Source organism: Vigna unguiculata, chromosome 9 (genome assembly GCF_004118075.2).
Source record: "Vigna unguiculata cultivar IT97K-499-35 chromosome 9, ASM411807v1, whole genome shotgun sequence".
NCBI lineage: Eukaryota > Viridiplantae > Streptophyta > Magnoliopsida > Fabales > Fabaceae > Vigna > Vigna unguiculata.
In genome coordinates, this window is record NC_040287.1 from 137,635 (window position 1) to 162,493 (window position 24,859).

Genomic DNA, 24,859 nt, shown 5'->3' on the forward strand with positions numbered 1-24,859 from the left:
TTTAAAAAGTTTGGGTACTAAATTGAACTTTTCTAAAAAGTTAGGATATCAAATCAGTATTTATACCTTTATTAAACTAAAATAGAAGTTTAAAAGTAGTTTTTTCTCGTATTAGGTTTTTTAATTAAATTTTTCATAATTTCCATATAATTTTCATTTTTCTAGTAATAGGCAAAAATATTTAACTTGGATCATAGTTTTGAAAGAAACATAAAAAGAAAAGGAGGATTGGTAGAGTGAGTTCCAACTCGATGATTGGATGCTTTGTTTAAGCGCTTAAATTGATAGCTCAGAGATGCATTAGGCGGCTAACTTCTCCTACTTATCCCATTAAACCAAGCGGTAATAAAATAAAATAAAAAATTAATTATTTTATTATTTATTTGAAATTTTAAATATTTAACAATATTATAATATAAATCACTAACATTAAATTCTCAATACTAATTATAATAAAATAATTTAACATTTAAAATTATATTCATTTTAATTTATTTAATTAAAAATATTAAATAATTAATTAAAAATTTAGAAAATATGTATGTATATAACATTACATAAAATAAAACAAAATGTAAAAACGTAAAATAAAATGAATTTAGAAAAACAAAATTGAAAAAAGAAATTGGTCCCGTTTTATTTTTGGTGGCATTACCAACAATTGTTCCAAAATATATAACGATCCCATGTTACTTAAATGTTCATTTTGTTGGGCTATGGAAATGTTGAATCCATAAGGTAATGAATGTGCTAATACACACAAAACAAAAAAGAAAAACCATTAATGGAATACGTCTAGTTTGTCATTATGAAGGGTGAAAGTGTTGCTTCAGTGTCTGATGAGCGTGGCCTACAAAGATTCATATGCATCAAAGATTACCGTGTCTGCGCACATGTGCTTGCAAAATCTTTGACTAAGCAAAGAAAAGGAACACTCTGAAACCATCCAACAAAAAATTGCTGTAAAAGGATACGAATCTTTCCCTTATTCTACTCCTCTTCTCATGACACCATTTCCTACAGACACTCCTTCATTCATTCTTAATTTTACAAACATGAAAGAAGGATATATACACCTCCACAATGTTTCGTACCATCCATCCTTCATCATCTCACAAACGTTTCGCTTTCACCATTATACATACATACTTTTATGTGGAACAACAACTAACTTAGGAATAAACAGAGTCCTAAGGTAAGAATATGGAAAAAGTGCAAAATTTATACACCCACCCAAACCAAACCCGGAACTAACAAACAGATTTAGATCAGAGAGGTTGGTGCATGGTGACAACCAAGGGAGTGGTGACAGTGTGCTTGGCATCAGACCAAACTATGGAGCCAGTCTTGACAGTGGAACTCCCGGGTGAAAGCTTCACTTCCCTGGTTTGCACCCTCACAAGGAAGTTCAGTTTCTGACCCAACCTCCTGAAAGCCAGTGTGTCCGGTTCAACAGTGACATCGGTGTCGGCAGGGGCAGCAACAGTGACCCTGTAAATGGAGTTGGGGTCTCCAACGTTGGTGACAGTTCTAATGAAGTGTGTAGACATGCGTGAGCCTTGTTTGCCATACTGTTGAAAGGCAGCAGATAAAGAGGGGTAATTGAGATTGGCAGCGTGACCGGCCCTCTTTGCTCCACTGCAATCTGCGACCTTTCTGGTGATAACCCGAATATTGTGGGCAGTGTAGTTGGAATTGCAGAGGAAATCGACATAATCGTAGGTAGAAATGTCGTAGACGAGACCGGGGTTGATGGCCTTCTCCGGGTGAACGTGACCAGCCCCATAATCGAAGACGGAAGAAGCATTCCCAGTGGACTCGTCCAACAAGGTCCCTCCATCTCCTCCATTGTCGAGAGTGTAGGCAGTGGTGATGAGAGCAGATCTTATGGCGGCGGGACTCCACTCAGGGTGGGCCGCTTTCAAAAGAGCAGCCAAACCAGAGACGTGAGGGCAGGCCATAGAGGTGCCGGAGAGTATGTTGAAGTCAGTGGTACGGTGGTCAGAAGGAAGGGAAGAAGGGGGAATGGTAGAAGGCCAGGCCGCAAGAATGTTCAGTCCAGGCGCAATCACATCGGGCTTCAAAATCTCAGGGGAGACCGGATTAGGCCCTCTGGCCGAGAAAGATGCCACCTTTGGCGCTGGCTTAACCCCAACCCTCGTGCCCCTGAATAAGATGGTTGCGGTGGGTGGCGACCGTAACTGTGAGGCCAAAGAGATGTATCTTCGAATCTGGTCGCCCCCGGCGGCACCGACGGAAGTGGCCGGGAGGACGTGGCAGTCAGCAACCAGACCTTCTCCATCGAAGGGGCCATTGGCCAAAATCATGGCAACACCACCGGCATTCTTCACGACTTGGCCTTTGGCAGGTCTTGAATTGACGCCTCTGTCACAGACAACAATCTTACCCCTCACGGATTTAGGGTCCAAGGAATCTTCCAAGCAGAGAGAGGAAGAGTAGCCATCAGACCCAGCATACACCAGCTGGTACAGCCGACCCGGACTCAGACCCGGCCCGCCGTACACACTCACTCCACCAATCACCTTCCCGTTCCCAAGAATAACATCCGCCGGGAAATCTCTGTCTATGGTTCCGGCCCCCACAGTCGTCATCCACGGTGCCACATTCGTCACCGTCAGCCCTCCGGGGCCGCCGTTTCCCGCTGAGGCAGACACGAACACGCCTGCCTCCGAGGCTCCGAAGGCCCCCACAGCGATGACGTCCAGGTGGTAGGGCACTACCACGCCCCCGACGCTCAGAGACACCACGTGCACGCCGTCGGCTACGGCGGCGTCGAATGCGGCCAGGATGTCGGAGTCGTAGCAGCCAGCGTTCCAGCAGACCTTGTAGACGGCGAGGCGAGCCTTGGGAGCCATCCCGGCGGCCATTCCCTTGGCGTAGCCCATGATGGAGGCTGGAAAGACGTACCTGCCGGCGGCGATGGAAGCGGTGTGGGTACCGTGACCGTCGGTGTCTCTCGGAGAACGGTACTCGAGTGTTTCGTTCATTTTACCGTTGGTGGCTTCGTAACCGCCGCAGAAGTAGCGGGCTCCGATGAGCTTGCGGTTACAGGAGTTGGGCGGGAAGCCTTTTCCGGCGACGCATTGACCCTTCCAATTGGGGGGAGGGAGGCCTAAGTCGCGGTCGTTGAAGCTCTGGCTTTCGGGTGAAATGCCGGTGTCGATGAGTCCGATGACAAGATCGGAGCCGAAATCGGTTTCCTTTAGCAAGCCAGCCCTGTCGGCGGTGTTGAGGCCGAGGAAGTGAGGGGAGCGCGTGGTGTGGAGTTGGCGCACCTGCTCGGGTATGAGGGCTATGACGTGCGAGAGTGACTCCAGGTTCTCCACCTCCGCGGCGGAGAGAGTTGCAGAGAATCCATGGAAGACTGTTTCGTATGTGTGTATTATGGAGGTGGCCTCGCCCAGGGATGATTCGTACCAGTGCCTGTGCGTGGGGAAGATGGAAGGCTTCGCATCATGCTGCACTTGCACTATGAATGTTTTCTTCTCTTCTTCCCAAGCTGAGGCTGTCACCAACAGCAAAACCAGAATGCTGCTTCTGAGATGATAGGGAGAAGCCATGGAGAATGAGATTCAGTTCAAGTGAAGTGAGAGTGCTCTCTCTCTCTCAGGTGAACAGAAAGGGTAGGACCTAGTGTATGTGTCTATGTTATAATAATGTCGATCAAATTCACCAACACTGACAAAACATTCACCGATACAGAAAACATGTGTTACCACTATTCCCCCATTTATTAACTATCAACCATATTTTACATTTATCAAACAATATTTTGTTTTTCGTTTCTCATGGAACAGCTTTATCTTTTCATTTGCTTTTTGGACTTATAGGAATCTTACTTAGCTTAAAAAGTCAAATTATTGCTTTTATATCATTCATGATTATACTTAGTGAAGGTGATCTAAGTCCAATTTACACAATCTTGGACTACCATCAACACCCGAGAATTTTGACGAGATTCGACAAGAATCTACATTCGATATCAATTGAATTTAACAATGTTCCGTTTCATTATTCATGTTACGTATACTGATTTAAGATCTTTTCATTAGAAACATTTTCAGAAAATAAAATATATTTACTTTGAAATTAAAATACCAAATAAATCTTCAAAACAGTTTACTTTCTAAAACTCAGCAATATCTTCAAACCATGGAATGTGCAACAACAATTCTGAAAGGGTTCGGCCATCAGTGTGCACGATGAGTAATGACATAATAATATTAACTAAAAAGTGTTCGTAAAATAAAAGGCATTAACAATGATGACATAAGTTTCATCATCCCTGAAAATCAGATCCAAAAAAGTCAGAAAATATTGTTTTAAAATTTAATTATTCAAAAAACGGAATGCAGTTCTATTCCTCTCACTGACAGAACTCGCGTTGTGCTTCGAAATTCAGACAAAGAATGAACAGATTACGTGTGAAAAGAATGAACAGATATGCAATGCCCTAATACTAAAAGCCACCCCGAATTAATTAAAACGATACACGCGCTTGTCACAAAATTGTTTCATGTAAAATACATGATCTTGAATAGAAGCCAAAATTTGTAAAGAATACAGAAAGAGATATAGATATACATGGATTACTATAAGTATAGCTGGATCAGCTCATCACTGACAACAGATGGAGTAAGAACACCTAAATCTGTGAAAAGCAGAGTCAGGTATTGAGGAGGGGTGTAGTCCCGCGCGGACCTTTCAACCTCAACCTTGGATGGAATAGGTACACCGAAATCAATAGGGCGTAAAGCAGGGGCTAAATCCTTTTGGTCAAGAGGGTAGAGACGAGCAAACTGCAGAAAAGCATAACAAACAAGACATTAACTACACACATATTCAAAGCAACCTTTCTAAAAAGATGAGTGCAAGCTAACATAAAGTCCAACTTAGCAAATTGCAAATATACCTTGTAGCTTTCAGCGGCGACATAAACTGGTTTATTCATACCGTGTGCAACCAATGCAATTTGGTAGGTTCCCATCATGTTGATTATGCCCCCACTTTCCACAACTCCATCTGCACCTACGAAAACCATGTCCACCTCATCCATAGTATATGCCACAGCAGAATCTATTAGTAGTTTCACAGGAACATCAAGCTTGGCCAGCTCATTGGACAACCGCAATCCTGTTCGATCTGGTCTTCCCTCTACAAATTAATAGACACGAGGTTGAAGTTCAGATCACAATGAAGATGCCAAATATATACACACCACAAGTTTTAAAATGGGTTCCACAAATGGAAATTATGACGACAAAAAATTGAAACTTCTCCAAAATAAATCTCCTTGTAGCTAAAGGTGACCAAAAACACAACATTCGAGTTATGTGTGTTTTGCCTTTTAGTTACCTAATTGCCTATGATATCGAACCACAGTTTCCTAAGTACTGGATTGTTGCCCCACTTATCATTGGAGATTCCTCTTTCTGAAAATATCTGACCCATAGGTTAAGGTTACACTCCTTGAATATCATTCGACAGTTTCCTAAGTACTGGGACGGGTACAGGGATTTAGTGGGTTGTTGAACCACTTATACTTTCCGAAAACATCTGACTCATATGTTAGACAGTGATAAGGGTTCTGTAGGATTTGAGCAAACCCATTAACCAACCCATCAAACACAACCCACTCTTGAGCATGTTGGATTCAGTTGGATCAATTACATCAACATTTTGAAATAAATTCTTTTTTCTTGTTAAAAGTTGTAATTTTCAAGTATCAACCTAATTAAAAAATAACACAATCTTTACAAAAATTAATCCAAGACTTCAAACAAGGCAATGAGTCAAGTTATAACAAGTTTGTCCAAACTAATTTAAAACATGAAAAGAAAAACATAACACAATTTGTTCATAACATACAAAATCCATGACCCAACCATTATAAGAGTGGGTTACTTCGAGTTGGATTGGATTTGATCCAATTACAAATGAAACCCAACCCAATCTAATTGTGTTGGATTGGGTCAAGTTGGGTCATCGAATCCGATCCAGTGAACACCCCTATATAATGACCAAGTGAAGTCAAACAGGATCCCTTGATCAATTGTTACCATGATCGAATCCCAGTCTGATCAGGAGGGTACAGAAACCATACTTTACAGGCAATACCAATAACCAAGCCTTATCTCACCACGTGGAGATGTTTCTATGTATCAATCAATCAATAACAACAGACTAGCAGAAACCAAATTATCAGTAAAAACAATCAGAGAAAAGATTGGCTTCTTCCTTTGTTTTAAAAAGAATACAGAAATGAATTGAGAATAACAATTTTAACTATCCTCCCAGGGCTTTAATACAAGATGAGACTGAAAAAATATGCCTACAATTATTTTGAGAAAAGAAAGCCTAAATCCATGAAATTAAAGTTTAAAAAAAAAAATACAAAGTTGCACATTTGTTATTTGGATTTTGGAACTAAATATGAATATGAGCCATCTGTTACAACTCTGAAATAATGCGCCCCTAAAGTATATATAAATAAAAGCAAAGTAAGAGGGCAAAAAAGAAAAAAAAAAAAAAAACCTGTGCAGAAGACCCGAAATAATTTCTTGTTTTGTGCTGCCAATTTAAGGACTTCAAACACAACTCTGGAAAAACCATGAACCAAAATTGTGCAACCATCAAATATAAAATCCTGACTCAACATTGCGATAACTTTGCGGGCCTGCAGAATAAAAATGAATTTGGGCATAAATGTTAGAAAAATAAGGGAAATTAGAGTGCAGTGCAGAGAGGGTGGAAAAGAATGAGAAAGTTGCCTTGTAGGAGATTTCGCCGAACTTCTCGGCACGCTCAATCAAGCGAGATTTAGCGGAATTGAAGTCTTCGTATTCTAAAGCAGAAGTCCGAGTGACATATCGCATGAAGAGATCACAGCCCGCTGTCAAAGAGATAGAGGTGGCATCCCACGACTGTAACGCAACAAAGAGTGTTGAAATCAATGAACGAGTAGATAATGAAGTTAGTGGTCTGAGAGTACCTTCAGAGTATCGGAGGCCTTCTTCAGCTCGATTTCCAGCTGCATCATGGTGGTAGCTTGGCTGGTCCTTATCACGGCGGCCAAGGCGCGAATGGCGGCGACGGCCTCCGCCAAATGGGGCTGTTTTCGCCAGTCATTAAACTCGTTGATGACGCTGAATGGCTTGTCAGGATCGGGCCTGAGTTGAGGTAGAGGATCAGGGTCCGGCCCAATGGCGGCCTGAGCCTGGGCCAGCCAGTCGCTGGTGACAACGCCGTGGTGTGCTGCTCTGGTCTCATAGTAGGCAGAGGTCTTAGGGTTTGGGCTGGGGTTAGGATTAGGGTTAGGGTTTGATACTGAGGAGTCGGTAGGAGCGACGGTGTCTCCCCTGAGAGCAGCCTCGTTCTGCTGCCTGTCCATGATGAATGACGCTGATCTCCACCACATCTTTGATCACCCTTCCCACTTCCACACAAGATCGTTTCGATTCGATTCGATTCAGACGCGAATAGATGCCATGTATTGTTTTGAGGGTTAATCAACATTTATTACTAGGGTTCTGCGATTCCCAAATTCAATTTACATTGGAAAATTATATTATGACACTTAATTGTTTTCTTACTTTATAATAATAAAATATTATAATTAATAAGAAAAAAGTATAAACAAAATTTAAAAATAAAATAATAATATTCATGAATTTCAATTGGAAGTATAACAAAAGCGGGTGTCAAAATATAAAGTCCATTTACATTTATGACGACCAAGCAACTTAACATCTCTCCTCTCACCCTCTCCCTCTTCTTTTCAGATAAATAAGAATGAATCAACTTTTGCATTTAAAAACTGCATTGTCATAGTAAATACAGCAATGAACTAAAAACTAGTTATCCTATACTGAATTTAAAAATAGATCAAACTAACTTAATTGTATTTTGTTCTAACCAATTGAATTAAACTATCATGAATTGAACATTTTTTAGACTGCACATTTTTGAATCGAATTATATTATTTTTGCATTGAATTACACACTATTTTTAAACTGAATTGCACTAATTTTAAACCAACAACATAATTTTTTAATTAAACTAGACTATTTTTGAATGATATGTTTTGAAAAATTAAGGAGTTGAAAAGTTAATGTTTTGAAAAATTAAAGAATTGGTGAAGAAAATTAATGAACCAAATTCTGATATGACAAACCATATTAGTGATAGGAGGAGTATGTGTACATGTGTTTGTTTGTTATCTTGCATGCACTATTTTTGTCATATATGTCAGATTCACAAGCTTGATACACAATGGAAGATCTTTTCAACAAAAAGTATGTTGCTTTATCAATTCAATAGATATTAGTTTCATCAAATCAAGGGAGATTGTTAGCACAAATAAATTTGATGCATAAATATTTGATGAAGATATTGCATAATGACTTTATAAGGATATGAAGGATTGATGGGGATTGATGAAGACTTGATAAACCAATGTAGACTTGAAGAAATTGTGTGTTGATCTAGCTTGAAGTGTGCTCAATTTGGGTAACATCTGAAGATATTGAAGCTTGAAAAATGGATCTTAACATGAAGACAATTTGATATAATAGGTGTATTGTGTTTGGTTACAATCTTTTTGTCTGTTAAAAGGGTTTTTAACAAGTTAATTGGTTTATTGCTATAGTTTTGTTATTAACATATTTAATCAATTGAATTATCATTAATTGAGTTGATTTCACTTAAGTCAAGTTAAATCAATAGATTGAACAGATAAATCAAATTGTTGAATATACTAACAGACAGACTATAAAGTTTGGTTTTTAAGAGAGATCAATAACATTTTCATAATTTGAGCATGAAACCAGTGTGAATCTTCTAGGAAACTCATTCTTTATAAACTAGACAATACTGCAACTATCTTGATTGATTCTTAGAGTCTTGGAGCCCTAAAGAAATTATTTGGTTGCCTAGGAAGCGCCATCACCTAGGTTTGGTCTTTCTTAGGTATTTTGGTTTAATCTAATGTGATTCCAGATATGCAAGTGAGACTCTTATTGTGTTGAGCTTGATTCTTGTGGGATTCAAGAGTCTTGGTGTAGTTTTTTTATTGTCAAAAGTGTAATCTTGTGTCGATTGTGCACAACTTTTTATATAGTGAAAAGTTAGGCTAAGTTAAGCTAAGGTTGTCTTGACTACCTAGATGTAGTTTTGTTATGAGTGAACCAATATAAAAACTCTTGTTCATTGGTTTGGTTGTTCTTTTCTTAGTTAATATTTGATAAAACCATCAAGAAAACCTTTTTAATCAATCATTTTGTATGATTTAGATGTCTTGATGTAATTTGTTGTGTAATCATTGGTTATACTGTAAATTGGAATTAATCTTGATTGATTGTTTGATCAGATTATGAGTCCTGTGTTAGTTGCGTTTTCTGCATAATTATTGCAGTTTTTCAACCTATTGATTGTGTTTCTTAATCGATTGAATTATCCCGATATCATTGTATGTTTCTCTCTTAAGTGATTTTAATCTTTTGATTATATTTTCAATCAGTTAAAATGCATGTTCCATAAGTGATTGTTAGTTGAGCTTTTGGTCAATCTGATTCAAATAAAATGGTTTTTTTTACAAGATAAGTCTGGCCCTAAAAGGTCGCCTCAGTCTAGGACCAATCTTAACTGAAGTGCATCATTTAGGATATGTATGGATCAGGTTGAAACTATTACGAGCATGATGAGACTTGTCGTTTCTTTGCCAGTACCAAATATAATGTAAATATTAAGTAAATCACATAGTTTATCTTGATTAGTAATAATGTGATTCTTAATTTATCTTGATTAGTAGTAATGTAATTATAATCGAGTGATTTGTTATTTTCATTTTCTAATTTATTTACCAGAGGAAAAGAATAAGTATAAGAACAGAAAATCTATAAAAAAGGGTGTGAAGTTAAATTTTGTAAATAAAATCACTTTTACGTGAAAAAAAATTGTATGTTATTATATTATCAGAGATTTTTTTTTATAGTAAGACAATCTTTCAGAGGCTAATTAATCTATTTATGGATTTTTTTTTTCACACTAATAAGCCAAATTTTAAATAGGCTATTAGGCCAGATTATAAAGAAGTAATAGGGTGAAATTGTAAATACCTCAACAAATTAAAAGAGTTAAAATAAGATTTATTGATAAAACTTAATAAATCTATTCATAAATGCAAACATATTAAGAATCCACCATTTTGGTTCTTCTTCCATGCAAGCAAATGATTCAAATTCTCCTCATCATCAACCACTATTTATCTTTGACTTTGAAAATCCCTTATCTATGCTAAATGAGAGAGATCCAAGAGATATATTTTGGGCTCCACTACCCTTGTCAACCCATCCTCTCCCAACTCAACTCACATCTTATATCTATCTGTTAATCATACACTCTTCATATCACACTTAAACTAATAACAAACAATGTGATAAAAAAAATTGTTTATAACGTATCTAATTTCTGCAGGGTGAATAGTGATAAAATTCTAGGCATCGATGTGCTTATCTTATCCTTATTATGGGGGTGAGAGTGTGAAGATAAGTGAAAGTGTGTTTTATTTAATTAGTAGCTAGAAGAGCATCACTGAAACATGGCTTCTTCTGCTTTTCAGAAATTGTCTTTATCATCAGACAGCGAAGTTGTTCTTTTAGAATACAAGGACATAGAGACAAAATATGAACTAATAATCTAAACGAAAAGGAGATGCAATTAAGTAAAGGTGGCATTCCCATTATGAAGCCTTAAAAGTTACAAGTGGCAGCAAGAGGAACAAAACCCTCTCTAACATCTTTTTCCTTTCTGATCTTCATGCCTTTTTTTTTCATACATACACAGTCTATATATTATATATATGGTGCTAAGATCTCCGAGTCTGAAAAGATGAGATCGAATAAGGTAATGAATTAGCAGAGTGAGTTAAAACCATTACAGTTGAAGTCCTTTCTCACACGCCCTTCTTCAACACCACCATCGTTGGAGTTCTTCTCTCCTTTCATTATCTGAAGCCAACTTTGTCGAAGAAGAAGATTGGTGATTTGAGCCTCTCTGGTGAAGCCATGGATATTAGAAGTAGTAAAAATTGGAGTAAGAAAAGGTGTGATGTGATTTAATTACTGGGTATATATATATATACCTTGGATGATTGTTGGTGAGTTCTGGAATTCTTTGAAAACAGGGCCCTTCATCATACCCTTCGCAAATGATTTCCCCTCGCTCATCTTGGTAGCACACTATGCCCTCAGAACGATCTTCATAAACCTGTTTAGCCGAATAAATACACATTAATTAAAACAACATCTGTTTCCTTCTGCTAAGACAAGGGTAAACATCAAACATAAAAACATAAAAACATTAAACCTTGTTCTTCATGGATGCTGTGATCCTCACTATCGATGATGATGATGATGATGATGTTGCCCTTTTGAGTGGGACATAGGTTGGTTTGGACATGAATTTTTTGTTTGGGCAGATGAGAAATGATCCATATCTGTGAATTGGGATTTGAATTGGGGAAACAGAGGTAGCAGCCATGAATGTGATTTGTCCCAGAAGAAGAAGAATAAAAGTGGTGAGGGATAGGCCCTGCCTATATAGTAACGCAATGATCTCATCCTTTAATTAATTAGTTTTTTATTAATGGTAAGCATCGGTTAAAATATTATTAAAAAAATGTTATGAATTGAATTATTGGTGGGCTGTGTCTTATCATGATAAAATGTTGTAATATAAATAGTAATGTAGGACCTTGGTTGCCGGTGAACTCCGAGTCACAGTTCAGGTTTCATCATGCTTCATAGTGCTTCTCTCTTATCATTTTGTTGCTTCGTCCATTCACCATTTCACTATGGAATCAATCAATCTTTTGCTCCATAAATAACACTTCACACAATAATATACATAATCTCTTATATCAACACGTCACTCACTGTAAGACCACATGGGCTTTCAAGTAAGTTATCATGGTTTTAATGAAGACTCTTTCTAATTGAAGAAAATTTTCAAAACTTTAAGCTACGATCTTCAACCATGATTTCACCAACTATAATTACGGAGGACCAACGTCACGTCACATCAAACCACTTCACTCGTTCAATTTCTAACTTTGTCGAAATTGCATCAAATTAAAAATAATTATAAATTGCAATACATTTGAAATTGCAATACATTTATTATATTCACCGGGGTTATTCATCTTAGTTGTTTACTGTTATTTTAGTTTTCTTTTGTTCACATATATTCTCTTATTTTCTAGTATATATATATATATATATATATATATATATATATATATATATATATTTTTAGTTGATCGTACCTTCATTGTTATTTCCTTGATGACTTGTTTGTAACAGGCTCTTGTAAAAATTAATGTTCAAAATAAAATAGAGAATTCTGTAAATTTGAAGGAAAAATAAACAATCAATATGTAAGTTATTTTTAAAAAAATTAAACACAAACAAATTGAAAGATAATGTTTTGTGGACTCATATGAGAAACATAAATTGTGTTGGGTTCTTAACTTCACCACAATCTGGATGCAAGAGTGCAAATTCTCTATTATTTTTTTTCTTTTTTTTACTAAATTTTCAATATATATATATATATATATATTTAAACATCAAAACCAATTAGTTTATTTTTGAAAATACAGTATTATTCGTATAAATAGTTTTTCTCTATTCAAAGTTACAACATGTGTCACCTTAACCTACTAAGATACGGTAACGACAATTTCTCATATTAAAGTCTACATCACGTTATTATTCTGTTAATCCTTGATAAGACCCAATATTTTGTTTGTATCAAACAAAGTAACCAATGTCATTCAATCCCTGTATACGAATATATTAGAAATTTCTTCCACAGAGTAAAAGTATGTTGCATTAGCATTCACACCATAAAGATAATGTAAGTGGGTGTTAAAACATAAAAAACCAGAAAATAACCAATAATACTAAATGACATGTAATAGACAGTGAAGATAATATATATATAAACAATCACACATATCAAGTAACCTCAACTCAATAGAATCTCTACTATTTCTGTCTATTAGTATCATTCTATCACGTTATATCACTTACATAATAATGGTTGTAAGGTAATTTGTTGGTGTGTTGAATTTGATGTAGCATTAGGGAAAGTTAACCGTGCACGCTGAGTGAGGTAACAGTGCATGACAGAGGCGAATTCTGATGTTGTTTGTTGGTAAAAGGATTTGGTATGCAGGTCCCGAAGCTCCCTCTTCTTTTGATGAAGCAGTGGGTGAGCAGCAGTAGCACTACTTCGTCATCTTCCACACTCATGCTTCCGATCCATCCAGTCAACTCAACAGTGCCTTTTCCTTATTCAGTTCAGCGTGCTGCTCCTCTTCTGTTACTCTATCTGACTCTCCACTCACTTTCTCATGTGCCACTGTTTTATTTTTGGCATAACCCAAGCTCAGACAACACACATAGCCTTAGGCACTAGTGCCACTAGACTAGACTAGTAGCCACACCCTCTTTTTCTCCACTCAGTTACCCCAATAAGCTCATCTTAATACAGGCCCATGAATTTGTATGCTAATGCTACAACCAGAACCACACACAGCTCCACTTAATCTGCAAGCTCAATCTGAGTTTTTTTTTTTTAACTCAACTCCTTTCCAATGCCAAACAATGGTAACTCAGATAGCAGAGAGGTTTCTGCCACCAGAGATGGAAGCAGCTCTATCACTCACAGGAGGCTAGAGGCTCCCTCTACCCCGGGCAGACCCATTTTCAGCTTCAACAGTGTTGGCAAATTTTCAAGAAAGAGCTTCCCTTCCAAATGGGACGATGCAGAGAAATGGCTCATCAGCTCCCACCACTCCCCACCTCACACTATAAAGCTCTCTGAGCCTTCTAACATAAAGGTGCACCCTGACTCTGCCAACTTTCAAGGCTCTGCGTCTTTGGACCACCTTGACACACCCCATGCTTCTAATGGGATCTCTTGCTCCACTCACACTGTGCTAAAAGGTGCTATCACCATCGTTACTTCCCAACTTTGCGCTTTTGTTTTTATGCTCATCATCATCATCATCATTATCCTGTCTCTCTTCTCCTTTCTCTTTACTACTCTCAAACTTCTGCTTATCCGCATTCTACAATAATAATCTTGGATAAAACTTGTTTCAGAATGACTGTAGTTTGAAGTTACATTTCATGTTTTTTTTTTTTTTTATCTGGACATTTCCTTTCAAATGTTATTTTCTCTATGAATTTTTGAATTTTGAAATCTTCCAAATATAGGTTAAAAGACTCTTTTTTTTTGTCTTTAATAGATCTTAGACTGGCTGGGTTTTGTGGCTGCAAGTCAATTTACTAACCTAGGAGCCGGTTGCTGTAAAGAATGATGGTAACTTGCAGTCTACACTTGCAATGCAACTTCCAAAGAAGCTGATACTCTCACTACAAACATACTGATAAAAAATAAAAATAAAAAACTCATCCTTTTGCTATTAAATGATATGATTGAGTTCAAGTTCATATAAATTAAGCAACTCCTTGACAAACAGTGAAATTTCATTTGCAATGCAGATAAGTTTACAGACAGCACTGTGCCCATTTTCCCAAATCTGCAATATTCAGAGGCAACTGAAGAAGGGCTTTTGTTTGGAGACCCAGCTGGGGAGGCAGTGAAAGATGCTTGCAAGGAAGTGGTTCGTAAGGATGTTGGGACGGAGATGACGCCTCTTGGAAGTTGCACAGCTTCAAGATGCCACACCCCATTCAAGAGTTCATCTCCTGCTCGCCATAACACTCCTGCAAGTAAGTCGGGACCATTGTCCTCCGCAAACCACAATAACAAAACCTGCACCATTGACCTTATTCGGCTGGAGGAGTGTCATTTTGCTAAACTGCAAGTAGGAACACAGTATAATTCGGTCACATCACACTGGAGCTCAAGAGAAGAGGAGGAAGAGGAAATATCAAAGAGCTTGAGACATAATGCTAGCCAGAAAGCTGATTCAGACTGCAGGGCTGCTACGTGGGAACAAGAGGAAAAGACCAAGTCTTGTCTCAGGTTAATAATCCTTGTAGTAGTCAGCTATTGGAGTTTCGTCTGGTGTTGTATCAGTGTATGCCTGTTGAGAAGGACTAAATTGTAATATGTGCTGCAGGTATCAGAGAGAAGAAGCCAAAATTCAAGCTTGGTTAGACCTCCATAGTGCTAAAGCAGAAGCCCAATCAAAGAAGCTTGAGGTACTTAGTTGCTGATATTTTCTGATGAATTATGATTATTTATAATGGCTTGTATTCAACAACAATGCCTGTGGAAACCATCGGTAAAAGTTTTCCATACAAAGTTATTCTTAGCTCTTCACTGGGTATAGTTGACCAAATCACTTAAGCTCAAGTCTCTTATTCTCCTAAAATAAAATAGTTTCAGGCCTTCGGCACAAGTCATGACTGTAATTTATCAAATCTCGGCTACTCCATTTTCTTGTTCATGTTTTTTGCATCTGAAATAATAGTAAGCTTATACGCATGTACAAATCATCCTTCCGACGTTTTTTGTTTTTGGCATGCAGCAAGATGTTGACCAATTTATATGTCCATAATAGTAACCCAAAATGATTCCTTTGACAAAATACTGTGCATAGTAGTCGTAGCTGTTGCCCTTGATATATTCTCTTCATTGCTGTTCAACTTGAATATAAAACGGATGTGAATATTATATATTTTTTAGAACATGTCGATAATTTGTTTGGACAGACTAAAGGCTACAGTGTGATTGACTTGTAGTGAGTGTATCGTGCGAAGAATGTGGGAGGGGGGAAACAGAAAAATATACAGTTTCTTTTTATTCGCTTCAAAACAACACACTCTTTCTTTCTCAAGGTCGGTCACTTTTCGTTCTCTTCATTCTTCTGTTTAACGATTTATGGGAGAGTTTGAGTGACCGGTTGCAAAAGTAGCACTATTCAACTCGTTTATAAAGCCTAAATAGTTCTCAGGATTCTTGTCCAATTAATTGAGTACATGTAGGGCGGTGTGTTATATACTTAAACGTGTATGAAATATATTATACACATTACCTAGCAATTTCTTAAATTCAAACAAGGTTATGAAGCAAAGAAACTAAGGAATGTTGTTGAAACAATTGTTTAGGTGAAAGTTCAAAAGATGAGATCAACCTTGGAAGAGAAGTTGATGAAGAAGATGGCAGTGGTTCACAGAAAAGCTGAGGAGTGGAAAGCAGCAGCCAGACAGCAGCACTTGGAGCAAATCAAGAAGACCGCTGAACAAGCACAAAAGATTAAGAACCAATGTAACCCTCTAGTCTTAGGTCACAATACATGTGGTTGCTTCCCCTGCAATAACAATCATCACTAAACATAATATAACATTGATCCCTTGTCCTTGCATGGAGTTTACTCCTGAAAATATTTGTTTCCCTATCGTTTCACTAAATATTTTCCTCGTCTTCAATTAATGACTGTGATAACCAGAGGTAATAATACGTCAACTACTTTTCAAAATTGAATCGTGTTGAACAATTTAAGAGTGTGTGTGGATAAGAAAATATCTTACCCAACTAGTATAGACTGTGTAATATCTTCTTAACCAGCCACAGTGTTCCTCTTAGGATGAAAATTTGCATTTAATGATAAATAGAGAGGAGACTCAGGTACAAATTCAAAATTCAACTTACAATTACTACTTATTGATACAAGCATAGGAGAGGGAAGCTTGAGTTGATTGAGATCGCACTCACTTACTCATTATTTTCATCTCTCTGACCTGTCCTCAACTGAACCAAACTATATTTAGGAGGTGACAATGGAACAAGAAAGAGTGAAAGTGAAGAGGACAGAGATGAAAAACTAGAGGCCAAGAGAGAATGGGAAGCCAGTAGAGGACAACCAGCTTGAACCTGCAATGAAATTGGCAGGAGTGAAGCGCTGAGCCTCAGCAGCACTGGTGATGACCTTAAACCCTCTCCAAGTGACCCTCCTTGAGGTTGCAGCACCAGGCCCAGTGTTCTGATACTCCCCGTAGAACAACGTGTTCAAAGCAAAGTTGCCATTCCACTCGTGCCAGCCAGCAGGGTCAATGACGTCACTTATGGTTGACTGCATGATGACAGTACGAGAATACTCCTTCCATGGCCTCCCGAGAAACGTGGGGAAGCTGCTCTTCACAGATTCAAGGTCTTTGGTTGCACCAATCCTGCTTTTCTGAATTACAATGCCGGTGTTTTGGTTGGGGTCAACGCGGCCCTGAGCGGTCACCATGTTCTTCTGCCCACGATTGGGACGCCTAGCGTGGATGTCGGAGTTCTGGATTACAGCCGCAGAGTTGCCGAAGATGAAGTCGACGGAGCCTGCTATGTAGCAGCTGATAAAGAATTGGCGGTTGCTGTGGACGTAAAGGGTGTCTTGGTATGCAAGAAAGTCGCACCTGTAGAATGCTGATAGGTCAGCACCAACTCTGAGTGCAACCGCTTGGTGCTTCGAGGGACCAGCTGTGTTTTGGAAGGTTATGTCTCTTGCCAAGAAACCTTCACCCACCACGGCTGCACTTTCAAACCAAACTCTTGTTAAATATCTCTCTGTTCATTTATAGTGCAAGTATTTTAAGTTGAATTTTAAGACTGAATCAAATGAAGCTACGTTTTTCTTCAAAAAATAATGGTTAAATTCAAGTCATTGTGTGATCGTTAGAGATATTGTCAATGATTGTAAAATTGAATCAAATGAAGAGACTAGTCACCATGTCTACTTTTCTCAAACTGTTTTCAAAATTATGGTTGTCATTGTTGGAGGTATTGTCAACGATCGTAAAACTTTAAAGTCACACCTAAATTAGCTGAGTAATAATGATGCAGTACAAGACAAAGAAGACCGACTTCATCTTCTCACTTCCAAGATCCATGCTTAATTGGTGGGACAGACTGTTTATTTGTGTCGTGGTACGTTGGAAACTGGATCATCTTCTGACAAACATATCTACAGTATCTTCTATCTCTCTTTTTAATTTTCCTTTCTACATTAATAATCACACTCATTTCAACTTGATATAGACACTTTTTACTAATGGAAAGAGGCACGTTTAGCTTTTGAATAGAAAAGTTGGTATCTTTAAAATAATCATTATTTTAGCAATGTTCAAAACAAAGTTAAGCAGTCGTTTGGGAGACCAAGCACAATATGATTGAGAGGACATTGGGAGATGTTAGTATGCGAGAAAAAGAAAGTGGAGCGATTTGGATAATAATAATAATAATAATAGTAATAGTGTCTGAAGGTAAGCACTGAACCAGAGTTGAAGCATGTACCTTTTGTCTTTGACATCTTAATGTGGATGAGTTTAGCATGTTAGAAAAGCGGGAACTAAAACAAAGAAGAGTAATTAAGGAACTGACCAACTGTGGCAGAATTGAAGGTGGTGCTGCCGTCTACCACGTTTCTACTAGCTGTGATGATGGTGTTGGTTCTGCCATCCCCAAGGAACATTATGTTAGTCTTCTTCTTCGGCACATCCACGTTCTCTCTGTACACACCCGCTTTGATCCTGATCACGTATCTCTTGCTACTCCTCTCTGGAGCCGCAGCCACGGCAGCCGACACCGTCCTGAAGTTCCCGCTGCCGTCCGCGGCCACCACCACGTCAGGATTGACCGTACCCGTCTGCAGAAGGCGGCGGTCGGCGGCGGAAATCCAGCGGGGCCACATGATTTCATGGGGGTCCTCCATGGTTTTCCTGTGCTCGTTTTTGTCGTCGTTGTGCATGGCCATGGCCATGTCGGTGTCAGTGAGGTTCTTTGTCATGGCCAATGCGTTGCTGCACAAGTGCTCCGCGTGCACTTGGCCTGCCTGGAGATGCTCCCTCAGTTTTTTGTCAGCCAGGTCGTGAGAGAAGCCGTCGAGGCAAGTCTCTTGGTTGGTTATGGCAGAACTGATGAGAGTTTTGAGATCATCGGCGTGGTGCGACAGAGGCTTCTTGGAGGGGTAGTCTTTGAGTTCATCTATGGCCTTGTGGAGCTCGTCCAGGGTTTCGTCAATGGTTTCCAAGCAATCGTGGAGGGCCGTTTTCTGCCTCTTGGTCAGGCCCTTTTCGTTTAAGAGCTTCTGCACGGTGAAGTAATTCCGCTCAACGATTCCAGCGGTTATGTTCAGCGACTGCTCTATCACGTTCTTGTGGCTGGAAACTTTGTCGGCCAGGCCGGGTTCGGAGGCTATGCTTGAGAGGCACAGCTCCGGGTACAAGGTGCTGCTGCAGGCGCTTTTGATGATGGCATGCGACGAAGTGGAGGAGGAGGCATTGTCGCCGGAGTTCTTGCGAGAGCTGACTCCGGCGACGACGGCGAGCGCGACAAGGAGAGTGGCACCGAGAGCCAACAGGAGTTTGGTCTTGGTCTTGGTCTTGGTGAGGGCATCCGAAATAGCGGGAAGAGCTTTTTTGATTTGGTTGGTCATGGATTCCAGTTTTCAACCACTCTGAGGAAAGGAAAGTAACGTAAGAGATAATAAGTGAAGAGTGGTTTTGTTTTGGAGAGGCTGAGAAATGATAGGAGTGTGTGTGGCCTCTTTGAGAAGCTTGCACATGACAGAACAGCAGAGGAAGTTAATGATAGCTGGTCCCATTTTGGTTTGTTGTGGCCTGTGGGGTTCTAAAAATAAATTTATACTGCATAAATTCAAGTTCTTAGCCTCTTTTGTCTTCACCCCGATAATTCGTAAATTTTCAAAATTGTTTTATGCCCCTAGTTATACACCCTTATTCCCAGTCAAAGTGGTAACATGCAGTATTCACTATCATACAGTTAGCAACTATGTTATCTATGCCTAGTTTCTAAACTTATGTTACATTTAAACAAATCAAATTTAAGGTTCATGTTTGATGTCCACCATTCAATTTAGATGCTAATTTTACTTTACTAGTGTCAAAGGCAAACTTGTGTTTGAGCTGTCTTAAGTTAATTTTTGTACTGTTAACTTGTGACTTAGTGTTATGAGAAGGACAACAAAACAGAGTTAGAGGAACCAAAAGCCAAGTATTCAACTTATTATATGTTTTGCTGCTTCTGTTATTTAACTATGATTAGCAAGAACTATATATGTGCAAGGTTTTTGTGTCATACTTCTAAAACCATCATATACTGTTTTTTTATGCTGGAGGCTTCAACGTATCATGAACCTGAATACGTGTTGGTGTAAGAATGTGATGTGATGGTACTATAAGCATATCAGTATTTTTGTTTTTTGAAATATAATTTTGTGGATTTTAATCCCTACAGAATTTGTTCCTAGACTATAAATAGTTAGGAATTTGAAATCTGCAAGAAACTTTTGTTAAAGATATCTCATGAAAACAAACAAGAGTCTTTTACTTCAACTTTAATTTTCGAAGGTAAGTTTTCCTGCAAAGTTTAAACCCGCACGTAATTCATTAGTTGATATATTTTATCAGAATATATATTATTTTATTCTTAAATAATGATAAATACTATTAAATAATTTATTATAATATAAGAAAATAAAATACTTCAAATTTTATTTTATTATCTTTTTTTTTTGTGTTTTAAAAGTTAGTTTAATCATTTAACATTTTTAATTTTTTTTGTATTTATATTTATTTTGTTATATGTGCATGGAAGATTTTTTTATCCATTCATTTTATTTTTTAGTTTTTATTTATAATTATTTTGTCTTGAAATATTTCATTGATATATTTATATTGTCATTATATGAGTCTAAAATCATACATTTATTAGATGAGTCTAGAAACACACACTAGATGATAGAGAAAAAAAATGAGCTTAATAATAGACATTAATTAAATGGGTATAAAAAAATTAGGAAGTTTAGCAATATACATTAGGTGAGTCTATTCATATACTAATTAGACGATTATAGCAAAACACATTAGACAAGGTATTTTGTTCATTAATCAAACGAATATAACAAAAATATTAAACGGATTTTGCAATACATGTTAGACTAATTTTGTTCATTAATTAAACGAATATAACAAAAAATATTAAACGGATTTTGCAATACATGTTAGACTAATATGTCCATACACCATTAGATTAGTATAACACAAAACATCGGACAAGTTTAGCAATATACATTAGACGAATTTGTCTATATACTAATTAGACGAGTATAATAAAAAAATTAGAAGGGTCATACCATTCATTGATTAAACAAAAATAACAAAAAATATTAAGTGAGTTTGTCGATGCACTGATTAAATAAGTCTAACTGTAAGGCCCATTTAAAATCTGTTAACTTTTCTGCCCTAAAGTTAGTGGGCCACCCTTGTAAGTGGGCCTAAGGCCGGCCCAGCGTATAAGGTCCTAAGGTCTGCCCTAATTCCACTCTCACTTTCACTCTCACAGAAACGCAACAGCCGTCAACCCTTTCTCCCTCTCACAAAGAGCTCTGCTAGGGTTAGGTTTTTCGCCATCTTTAAACTAGCTCGAAGCTGTGCTCTACTCCATGTAAGTACTGTGCTAGCCTTTTCCGTCTCCATTGTTCCTTTCGTTCATTTCACAGCTAGGGTCCCAAGTAACCCATATCGTGCTTCTGTTTCGCTGCCTTTTCAGTTCTTCGTTCGCTCCTTGAGTTGTTGTGCTCGTGCGTTCGGTATCGAAGGCGTGTTGGGTCGTTTGCTAGCTTATTCCAGGTAAGGGAAGCTAGAACTCTTTTGTCTAGTGAAATGATAGTGGTTTGGTAGTGCTCTGTGATGTTTTTGTGCTTATATGTGGTTGTGATTGTATGGCATGATTTGTGTGGTGTTTGAGCATGAACTGTGTTGATAGCGGCGAGGAACAGTGGCGAAGTCTGTTAAACTCGCCCAAGCGAGCCTGCTTCGCCTAGGCGAGATTAACAGGGACTCGCAAGTGTATTTCTCCACGAAGGGTCGCCCAGGCGACCTACTGCACTTTTGGGCGAGCGAGTGTCTCGCTTAGGCAAGGAGGATCTCGCCTAAGCGAGAACGCGCGCAGGGGTTCTAATTCTGGAGGTCGAGCTCTCGCCTAGGCGAAGGGAGCTCGCCTGAGCGAGAGTCCTCCTCGCCTGGGCGAGACCCTTCTGCCTGAGCGAGATGCTGGGCGAGAAGGTTGTGGGAATTGATATTTTCTTTGGTTTCAAAAGTGGATAACATGCTTGTATGAGTATTCTTTTAAGTTTATGAACTGGATGGCCTTTGTGAATGAGGTGATGTATGAGTTATGATTTGTGGGCTTTAACGTGATGTGAGCATGATGATTGTATGAGATGATTCACGAAATTGAAATGACGAGTTGGTATGAGTTCAACATGAGATATGAAAGGGTTGGCATCAATGTGACATGGTAATGGTATGAGACAGAGCTCCATATTCTGGGCTCGAGAATAACGAGTTGGTAAGATTTGGTGGGGAATACGAAAGACGTGAACAGCGAGAAATTGTACGAGATGTATATGTAAAAGTATATTATGTGTAAGCATGCCGAATCTGTTTGATTGATTTTAGAAAGCTTGGTCCGTGTCAGTGCGTAAGTCCTTGGGATCTCTAGGTGAGATTCCCAGGGTCGTGCTTCAGTGGTCGGGACGTAATCCCATGACCCCTGTTAGTGGGTGTCCATGGTGGTGCCCCATCTATATAACTAGGTAAGGATTCAAGGTAAGGTTGCATCCTGACACTCTGAGGAGCCAGTTAGTCTCACCTAGAGCGGACTGACTCCTGTGGTGAGGGTAGCAGGAGGCCTGAAATCCATTAAGGGCTAACCTTGTGGTGAGGGAGATTTGATTCATCGCAACACTTGTAACATATGGCTCAGGATCGAGCAGCTTAGGGTCGAGCAGAGGTATCCACCACAAGCGCAAGCATCCGCTGAATCCGACTAAGTTATACGTATCCGGATGAGTCGAGTCGAGTCATAGTGTATTGATTGAAGAGTCTTAACATGATTGGTTGTTATATGGGTATGAGATGATGAAATATAATTGACGGTGTGATGAATATGTTGATTGGCTCTAGCTTACCCTTTTCTTCTTGGTTGCCTTGTATGTCATGTTCTATCTTTGCGATGATCATCAATTTATTGATGGGAGTAGATGCGAGGGATCATCGTGGTCATCAGGGAGGAGGCGACTCTACCGCTTAGTGTTCTTGAGATATCTTGAAGGCTATGGCCTATGTATTCGTTAGTCTTTATATACTAGTATCCTAGTAGACTTTTATGTTACTCTTTTATCTCTTGTGGCATCGTGGTGTGCCTTATCTTGTAAGGTCTTACGCTTAAACTCTAGAACTGCGCTGTTATATTATAATTATGTGACGCTTCCTTTAATTACACTCTTTAATTAATTGGGGTGTTACACTAACAATACACATTTAATGAGTTTGTTCATACAATCAGTAGACAAGTATATGAAAAAACATTAAACAACATATCTCATGCATTAATTGCACTAGTCTATGAATAGGAGTTTGCTCAAACACTAATTAGACGAGTCCACCAATAACATACAATGATAAGATGACTTTATATTATATTAGACAAGTCTATCTATACACAAATTAGAGTTTATTAATAAATATGAGTATGTCCATTTACTACATGGACGAGTCTTGCAATACATTTTAGACAAGTCTGAATAAACATTGATTAGACAACTTTGTCTATACCCTAATTAAACGAGTTTAACAAAAATCATTAGATGACTTATTTCATACATTTATTAGATGAAGTCTATTAGATGTCCATACACTCATTACACGAGCAAACACTAGACTAATTTGTCAAAAACTAATAAAATGAGTTTAGCAAAATATGTTAGACAAGTCTTTTGGTACACATATTAGACAAGTATATTAATGAACATTATATGAGTTTGTTCACTCACTAATTAGACGAGTTCTGCAATACACATTAGGTTTAAATATACATTGATTAGACGAGTCTAGTAGTACACATTATACGAGTGTGTCCATATACTTATAAGACAAGTCTAGTAATACATATTATAAGTCAATGCATTTAGACGAGTTTGAGAATACACATCATATAAGTATTTCCATACACTTATTTAAACGAGTATAACAAAAAATATTACACAAGTTTAATAATACACATTATACGAGATTATAGATACATTAATTAGAAAATTATAACAAAAATACATTAGATGAGTCATTCCATACGTTGATTATATGAGTTTCGGAATATTTTGATTAAGCGAGTTGTCAATAAATTGATCAGATAAGTCTAACAATACACATTAGACAAATCATTCATGTATTAATTAAACAAGTCTAACAATATACATTAGACAAGTTTTTTCATACACAGACTGTATGAGTATATTAATATAATTAGACAAGTATGCTTATTCACTAATTAGATGAATCTTACAATATATGTTAGATGAGTATGTTCATATACTAATTAAACAAGTTCAACACACATTATACGAGTTTGTCCATACACTTTTTAAATCAGTTTCAATATATATTATAAGAGCTTGTTTATAAACATATTATACAAGTCTATTAATACTTACTAAGCAGTTCTTCCCATTTTTTGATTAGATGAGTGTAACAATGAACATTAAATGAGTGTAGCAATGAACATTAGATGACTGTGTCTATATATTGATTATATTAGTCTGTCTGTATGTTCAGATTTAAACCTAATTAAGTTTATGACAAAACTAAAATTATAATAAATATTTTAACTTCAAATCGTATACCTGAACATAATAAATTTTTTAAATGCAGTTAAATTAATGAGGTTAAGGAAAAGATAAATTAATTTTCGAAAGTTGATGACGTTAAGGATTTTTTTTTTTTAGATTATTCAACT

At 37.8% G+C, this 24,859-nt stretch overlaps 5 protein-coding genes across 5 annotated transcripts; 1 reads left to right on the top strand and 4 right to left on the bottom strand.

Moving 5' to 3' along the window:
* Positions 1–899: 899 nt before the first annotated feature.
* LOC114163266 (subtilisin-like protease SBT1.5) lies at positions 900–3,640 on the bottom strand. The gene has a single exon (XM_028047470.1). The coding sequence runs from the start codon at positions 3,579–3,581 to the stop codon at positions 1,269–1,271; it is 2,313 nt and encodes a 770-aa protein (XP_027903271.1). The 5' UTR covers positions 3,582–3,640; the 3' UTR covers positions 900–1,268.
* An 835-nt stretch (positions 3,641–4,475) lies between these two features.
* LOC114195936 (translation initiation factor eIF-2B subunit alpha-like) lies at positions 4,476–7,559 on the bottom strand. The gene is made up of 5 exons (XM_028086382.1): positions 7,013–7,559; positions 6,792–6,944; positions 6,556–6,697; positions 4,934–5,175; positions 4,476–4,820 (listed from the first exon to the last, which is right to left on the bottom strand). Exons 1-5 carry the CDS (start codon positions 7,436–7,438, stop codon positions 4,614–4,616), a joined length of 1,170 nt encoding a protein of 389 aa, XP_027942183.1. The 5' UTR covers positions 7,439–7,559; the 3' UTR covers positions 4,476–4,613.
* Positions 7,560–10,733: 3,174 nt separating this feature from the next.
* On the bottom strand, positions 10,734–11,640 carry LOC114162575. Its single transcript, XM_028046505.1, has 3 exons — positions 11,387–11,640; positions 11,163–11,287; positions 10,734–11,074 (listed from the first exon to the last, which is right to left on the bottom strand). Exons 1-3 carry the CDS (start codon positions 11,558–11,560, stop codon positions 10,933–10,935), a joined length of 441 nt encoding a protein of 146 aa, XP_027902306.1. The 5' UTR covers positions 11,561–11,640; the 3' UTR covers positions 10,734–10,932.
* A 1,431-nt stretch (positions 11,641–13,071) lies between these two features.
* LOC114195964 lies at positions 13,072–16,523 on the top strand. Its single transcript, XM_028086417.1, has 4 exons — positions 13,072–14,031; positions 14,593–15,079; positions 15,177–15,258; positions 16,168–16,523. Exons 1-4 carry the CDS (start codon positions 13,680–13,682, stop codon positions 16,390–16,392), a joined length of 1,146 nt encoding a protein of 381 aa, XP_027942218.1. The 5' UTR covers positions 13,072–13,679; the 3' UTR covers positions 16,393–16,523.
* A 112-nt stretch (positions 16,524–16,635) lies between these two features.
* LOC114195962 (pectinesterase-like) lies at positions 16,636–19,601 on the bottom strand. Its single transcript, XM_028086416.1, has 2 exons — positions 18,425–19,601; positions 16,636–17,575 (listed from the first exon to the last, which is right to left on the bottom strand). The coding sequence occupies exons 1-2, from the start codon at positions 19,476–19,478 to the stop codon at positions 16,884–16,886; spliced, it is 1,746 nt and encodes a 581-aa protein (XP_027942217.1). The 5' UTR covers positions 19,479–19,601; the 3' UTR covers positions 16,636–16,883.
* Between the last annotated feature and the right edge of the window lie 5,258 nt (positions 19,602–24,859).

Bases quoted from the DNA above. Each gene is read 5' to 3' on its own strand.
- LOC114163266 (XM_028047470.1), bottom strand. From the start codon at position 3,581: ATGGCTTCTCCCTATCATCTCAGAAGCAGCATTCTGGTTTTGCTGTTG.
- LOC114195936 (XM_028086382.1), bottom strand. From the start codon at position 7,438: ATGTGGTGGAGATCAGCGTCATTCATCATGGACAGGCAGCAGAACGAG. The intron at 5,176-6,555 runs GTTTTTTTTTTT...ATTAATTTGTAG, and splicing joins ATTTCGGGTCTTCTGCACAG to AGGGAAGACCAGATCGAACA. The intron at 4,821-4,933 runs GTATATTTGCAA...GCTTTTCTGCAG, and splicing joins TCGCCGCTGAAAGCTACAAG to TTTGCTCGTCTCTACCCTCT.
- LOC114162575 (XM_028046505.1), bottom strand. From the start codon at position 11,560: ATGGCTGCTACCTCTGTTTCCCCAATTCAAATCCCAATTCACAGATAT. The intron at 11,288-11,386 runs GTTTAATGTTTT...TCGGCTAAACAG, and splicing joins CAGCATCCATGAAGAACAAG to GTTTATGAAGATCGTTCTGA. The intron at 11,075-11,162 runs GTATATATATAT...TGGCTTCACCAG, and splicing joins CTCACCAACAATCATCCAAG to AGAGGCTCAAATCACCAATC.
- LOC114195964 (XM_028086417.1), top strand. From the start codon at position 13,680: ATGCCAAACAATGGTAACTCAGATAGCAGAGAGGTTTCTGCCACCAGA. The intron at 14,032-14,592 runs GTGCTATCACCA...TTTGCAATGCAG, and splicing joins CACTCACACTGTGCTAAAAG to ATAAGTTTACAGACAGCACT. The intron at 15,080-15,176 runs GTTAATAATCCT...TATGTGCTGCAG, and splicing joins AAGACCAAGTCTTGTCTCAG to GTATCAGAGAGAAGAAGCCA.
- LOC114195962 (XM_028086416.1), bottom strand. From the start codon at position 19,478: ATGACCAACCAAATCAAAAAAGCTCTTCCCGCTATTTCGGATGCCCTC. The intron at 17,576-18,424 runs GTCAGTTCCTTA...TTGAAAGTGCAG, and splicing joins CTTCAATTCTGCCACAGTTG to CCGTGGTGGGTGAAGGTTTC.